Source organism: Salvelinus sp. IW2-2015, unplaced genomic scaffold (assembly GCF_002910315.2).
Source record: "Salvelinus sp. IW2-2015 unplaced genomic scaffold, ASM291031v2 Un_scaffold1831, whole genome shotgun sequence".
NCBI lineage: Eukaryota > Metazoa > Chordata > Actinopteri > Salmoniformes > Salmonidae > Salvelinus > Salvelinus sp. IW2-2015.
Genome location: NW_019943202.1, coordinates 84538 through 90534, shown reverse-complemented (window position 1 = coordinate 90534; position 5997 = coordinate 84538). Strand labels below are relative to the sequence as shown.

The 5997-nt window shown below is 40.0% G+C and overlaps 2 protein-coding genes across 2 annotated transcripts in view; both read right to left on the bottom strand.

The window, feature by feature from the left end:
• The window catches only part of LOC139024742 (GTPase IMAP family member 7-like), a gene marked incomplete at its 5' end in the record, with an annotated part of 38047 nt that extends 37865 nt beyond the window's left edge, over positions 1-182 (bottom strand). The window contains one exon of the mRNA XM_070439669.1: positions 102-182. Within this exon, the coding sequence (XP_070295770.1) occupies positions 102-182 (81 nt within the window). The remainder of the gene's footprint in view (positions 1-101) is intronic.
• Positions 183-863: 681 nt separating this feature from the next.
• Positions 864-1499, bottom strand: LOC139024741 (GTPase IMAP family member 4-like). Its single transcript, XM_070439668.1, has one exon. The coding sequence runs from the start codon at positions 1497-1499 to the stop codon at positions 864-866; it is 636 nt and encodes a 211-aa protein (XP_070295769.1).
• Between the last annotated feature and the right edge of the window lie 4498 nt (positions 1500-5997).

Here is a 5997-nt window from a genome sequence, read left to right as displayed (position 1 = left end):
AAACTTTGAAAAATATCCTCAATTTTTGTTGATGACTTGTTCATCGTGGACTGTGTACCTGTCCACTTTAAGCACGATAAGAAAGGCATGTGCCCTCGAGCACATTCTACAATACATCTCACTAGTTCAGGTGTCAGCTCCTCTTCATGGACGTCTGTGTCAAAGAGTCCAGGTGTGTCTACTAGAGTGAATTTTCAAAAACCTGTGGTTTCTGAATACCTGTAGCCATCCCGCAACAACTTATTTTCTTCACTCCGTTTGCTGTACCCATCTGGCCCTGACGAACTTTGTACCTTGTAAATAATACCTTTATCATCCAGCCTGCCTTAGCTGCTGCCTCTGAATACTCTGCTAAAGCAGCTCCAACTATCCCTCATTTTACCCAGAGAGGACAGGCAGATCTGGCTACCCAGAAASGACAGACTGTGCACACTGATTGTCCTCATTCATTATTACATTGAGTATTGTATGTCATTACATTTACATTTTAGTCATTTAGCAGAYGCTCTTCTGCAAAGCAACTTACATTAGCGCATTCATTTTAAGCTCGGTGAGACAACATCACAATGGTAGCAAGTACATCTCCCACCTTGTAAGTCTATATCTTTATTTAAGATACTATTTAAAGAGATAGGGTTACACATTTTCAGACATCAGATCAGATGTTCAGAAGCACAGAAAGACTGCCTTCTGAGACTGCTATACTACTAAGACTCAAAAATAGTTTGTTATTAATCATAAACACTAAAGGACWAAAAAATAATATGAAACAGAGTTTATTAGCTATATAGTATCAGTGACACAAGCAGAGCACCTCAACCAGGCTGATCAGGTCACAGTTACCTTGGTGAAAAAGTTACTTTTCAAAATGCCTGTGCTGTAGCAACAATACANAACTTGTTGGTGTAACACCCTCCTCCGTTCTCTCTCACCATCTTCTCTAAGGTGTTGACTAGTGTTGCTACTTGGTACTGGTTGTTCCTGTACTGACCCTGCTGACTGTTGTTCCAGAATTCATTATCGATGACMTGACAGCGGCCACCACATTTCTCCACAAGCTCACTCAATTTCTCATTMGTTTTCACAAAATCCTCAATAGTTGTACCTTTGAGCTGGTATCCAAAAGTGAAGAGAACTGTGGCATATTTGAAGCCCACTTTTGAAAAAYATTCCTCAATTTTTGTGATGACTTGTTCATCGTGGACTGTGTACCTGTCCACTTTAAGCACGATGAGAAAGGCATGTGGCCCTGGAGAACACTCTACAATACATCTCACTAGTTCAGGTTTCAGCTCCTCTTCATGGACGAATGTGTCAAAGAGTCCAGGTGTGTCTACTACAGTGAGTTTTCTTTCATTAATGATCTTGGCCTTTGCTTCACACTTGTGTGTTTCGGAGTTGGCTGAACTGCCTGTCTTGAAATCTTCCTCTCCTCCAACGATGGTGTTTCCTGCACTACTTTTGCCGCCTCCTGTTTTCCCCAGCAGCACAATCCTCATGTCATTTAACCCTATAGAGAGGATTAATAGATATACTATACATTGTTTTAAACATGTTGAGGCTATACAGTGTTTATTTACATTTACAAACACTGTAGTTAAACAAGCTTATATTTTGGGTTCTGATGGGGTATGACAGTTGAACTAAGCTCAATAATCAATGGGTACATATCATTATTTATAAGTCCAAAAATGGATGTATTAAATGCTGCTTGCCCCTTCAATGTAAATGTGCTTAAAAGTTGATTAACGATAACGATATCAATCAAAAAAACTACATGACACTTGCTATAAGAACTACAGTATAAACAATGAATAAGATACTCACTGTCCATGCTTGTTGACAAGTGCAATATTTTTCTGTATGAGTAAACGTAACTATTGGTCTGATCCAAAAGCGTGAAGCAACTTCTCTGTCTTTCTGTAATTTTGTATCAAAGGTTCAAGTTCAGAGAAAGTGGGTTGAAAAAATGCCCCACTTTGTTAACTTAATGTATCTTCCTAGATTATCAAGTGTGTCTTTACAGTATCTCGACGGTGAGGCTCCTGTACACTTCTCATTTGCAGCAGGCTAAATACAAGAGTGTTGATCGCAGGGTCAAGTTTTAAAGTGACTGTCTAGATTAGATGATATGAGGGAGGTGCCCTCAACAAGTCTGACAAGTCTCCATGCCAACTTCATACATTCATGCCAGGTCAGAATTGTTTAAATAACTTCCTATAAAGGGAGAGACAATAGCATAAACTCTGAAAGATGAAAATATATGAAACTGAGGTTATTAGGTGTATAGTAGAAATATAGTATTAGTGCACATTAGCAGAGTCCCTCAACCAGACACTCAGACAACTCAAAAACCTGTGGTTTTTCTGAATACCTGTAGCCTTCCCGTAACTTATTTTCTTCACTCCGTTTGCTGTACCCATCTGGCCCTGACGAACTTTGTACCTTGTAAATAATACCTTTATCATCAGCCTGCCTTAGCTGCTGCCTCTGAATACTCTGCTAAAGCAGCTCCAACTATCCTCATTTTACCCAGAGAGGACAGGCAGCTGGCTACCCAGAAAGGACAGACTGTGCACACTGATTGTCCTCATTCATTATTACATTGAGTATTGTATGTCATTACATTTACATTTTAGTCATTTAGCAGATGCTCTTCTGCAAAGCAACTTACATTAGCGCATTCATTTTAAGCTCGGTGAGACAACATCACAATGGTAGCAAGTACATCTCCCACCTTGTAAGTCTATATCTTTATTTAAGACTATTTAAAGAGATAGGGTTACACATTTTCAGACATCAGATCAGATGTTCAGAAGCACAGAAAGACTGCCTTCTGAGACTGCTATACTACTAAGACTCAAAAATAGTTTGTTATTAATCATAAACACTAAAGGACTAAAAAATAATTGAAACAGAGTTTTTAGCTATATAGTATCAGTGACACAAGCAGAGCACCTCAACCAGGCTGATCAGGTCACAGTTACCTGGTGAAAAAGTTACTTTTCAAAATGCCTGTGCTGTAGCAACAATACAATCAAATCAAATCGTTATTTGCCACATGCGCTGAATACTACAAGTTAGACTTTACCATGAAATGCTTACTTACGAGCCCTTAACCAACAGTGCAGTTCAAGAAGAAGAAAATATTTACCAAGTAGGCTAATAAAAGTAATAATAAAAAGTAACATGATAAGAATAACAGTAATGAGGCTATACAGTGGCTTGCAAAAGTATTCATCCCATTGGCATTTTTCCTATGTTTGTTGCCTTATGTCATGACGTTGGGTTGGGGGTAGGTTTACGACAGTCATAAATACCTTTTTCCCCTTTTTCTCTCTCCCACTATAACTGATGTGACATAAGGAAACCCATGGGTTAACATAGAGATTCTGGGTAACATCAGAAGTTGGGGGAAATGAACTATATTCTGGTAATCCAACCAACTGTAACATATGCGGTGGTACTTAAGGTATATTATGTCAGTTCGGTTGCCTCTGACACATTCTCATCAATGATAGAATGACATAAACGCTACTGTGAAAAGTCTAACGTCAGAGGTATCGGATTCACATGGAATTGTTGTTTAGTTCAAATGTTTGAATATGACATTGTTTGTGAAGAGGTGAAATGTAATTTTACCTTCAAATGAGAGATCTGTGTTTTCATAAATTTGGCTTCTGCTCAACCAGGGGCCGCCCTGTGAAGAGACCTGGGTAATAAACCTTTCAGACACACCCTCTCCTCCACTACATAAAAGCCATTTTCCCAGAAGGTAACATCCTGTTCCGGGTATGCTAGGATGACGATCCAGTGTCAGAATGGTTTCAGATAATCACTTTAGATGAAGCCAACATCAGCAATGGACTTTGATTGTGAATGGTATGAACTTTGAACTCGTGTTCACTCCAGAAGTGATATCTCCTAGCCGTTGAGTTGGCAACAGCTGCTTACAAACGCAGGTTAGGAAGGACAGTCCGAGTATCCCGTCTTCCACACACAACGTACTACAAAAGTATCCCGTGACTACCAAGAGACAGAGACTCCTCCAAAAGGACAGAGGACTCGGGTTGGCGATACGGTCTTCATATCTACCACCACCTACTGAAGCGCAGCCTCAGAGTAAATATGTATTGCATTTTCTTTCTTAAATGGCGGTAATTTAGAATGCACCAAATACTGATTTACGAGAGCACAGCTCGCCTATGTTCCGAATCTCCCGCTCTTTCACTAAAATCCCGCCCTTCCTTTGTGTAACAAGCTGTCCATTTCTATTCCGCCCGGTCAGGGACGTTTCTGTATGACTAATTGTGATCAAGTTATGATTTAATTGTATATGTGTGATTCTGTGTGATTAGTTAGTATTTAGTAAAATAATAATTAAACCCAATTTTTGTATTGCTGATTCAACTTGTTAGCCAGGATTCTTGCAGACATCAAGACTTACAACTTTCAATGAGACTGAATAAAATGACATTAATGTGACGGCTATGTTAGTAAAAATTACTAAATCTTTAAGAGTTTATTCGAAGATAACAGCTCTATAAATATTCTTTCGTGGTCCTCTCGTTAATTAATATTTACATGATAGTTCAATCAGTATATTGATACCGAGAAATTTTATAGATAGCATGTCATAGCAATGCAATCTGGCATAGTCAAGACACGACACTTTCAACCTGGAATTAAAATGATTTTTTGATGGTTTGTATAATTTGATTTACACAAGCAGCCTACCGACTTTTACAGGAAAGCGTTGGTTTTGGTTTTCATTGTTGTGAAACAAGACAAGAAAATAGACAAAAAACTGAAAACTTGAGCGTGCATTAAAACTATTCACCCCCCCCCCCCCAAGGAGTCGCAATATTGTAGAGGCACCTTTTGCAGAAATTACAGCTGCAAGTCTCTTGGGTATGTCTAGTCACTGGAATTTTTTGCCCATTCCTCAAGGCAAAACTGCCTTCAGCTTCCTTTGAAAGTTGGATGGGTTCAGCTGGTGTACAGCAATCTTTAAGTCATACCACAGATTCTCAATTGGATTGAGGTCTGGGCTTTGACTAGGCCATTCCAAGACATTTAAATATTTAACCCGAGTGTTGCTTTAGCAGTATGCTTAGGGTCATTGTCCTGCTGGAAGGTGAACCTCCGTCCCAGTCTCAAATCTCTGGAAGACTGAAACAGATTTCCCTCAAGAATTTCCCTGTATTTAGCGCCATCCATCATTCCTTCAATTCTGACCAGTTTCCCAGTCCCTGCCGATGAAAAACATCCCAACAGCATGATGCTGCCGCCACCATGCTTCACTGTGGGGATGGTGTTCTCGGGGTGATGAGAGGTGTTTGGTTTGCGCCAGACATAGCGTTTTCATTGATGGCCAAAAAGCTACATTTTAGTCTTATCTGACCAGAATACCTTCTTCATATGTTTGGGGAGTCTCCCACATGCCGTTTGGCGAACACCGAACGTGTTTGCTTATTTTTTTATTCAAGCAATGGCTTTTTTTCTGGCCACTCTCCGTAAAGCCCAGCTCTGCGGAGTGTCAGGCTTAAAGTGGTCCTATTGACAGATACTCCAGTCTCCGCTGTGGAGCTTTGCAGCTCCTTCAGGGTAATCTTTGGTCTCTTTGTTGCCTCTCTGATTAATGCCCTCCTTGTCTGGTCAGTGAGTTTTGGTGGGTGGCCCTCTCTTGGCAGGTTTGTTGTGATGCCATATTCTTTAAATTTTTAAAATAATGGATTTAATGGTGCTCCGTGGGATGTTCAAAGTTTCATATATTTTTTAAAAACCTAAACCTGATCTGTACTTCTCCACAACTTTGTCCCTGACCTGTTTGGAGAGCTCCTTGGTCTTCATGGTGCCGCTTGCTTGGTGGTGCCCCTTGCTTAGTGCTATTGCAGACTCCGGGGCCTTTCAGAACAGGTGTATATATAGTGAGATCATGTGACACTTAGATTGGACACAGTTGGACTTTATTTAACTAATTATGTGACTTCTGAA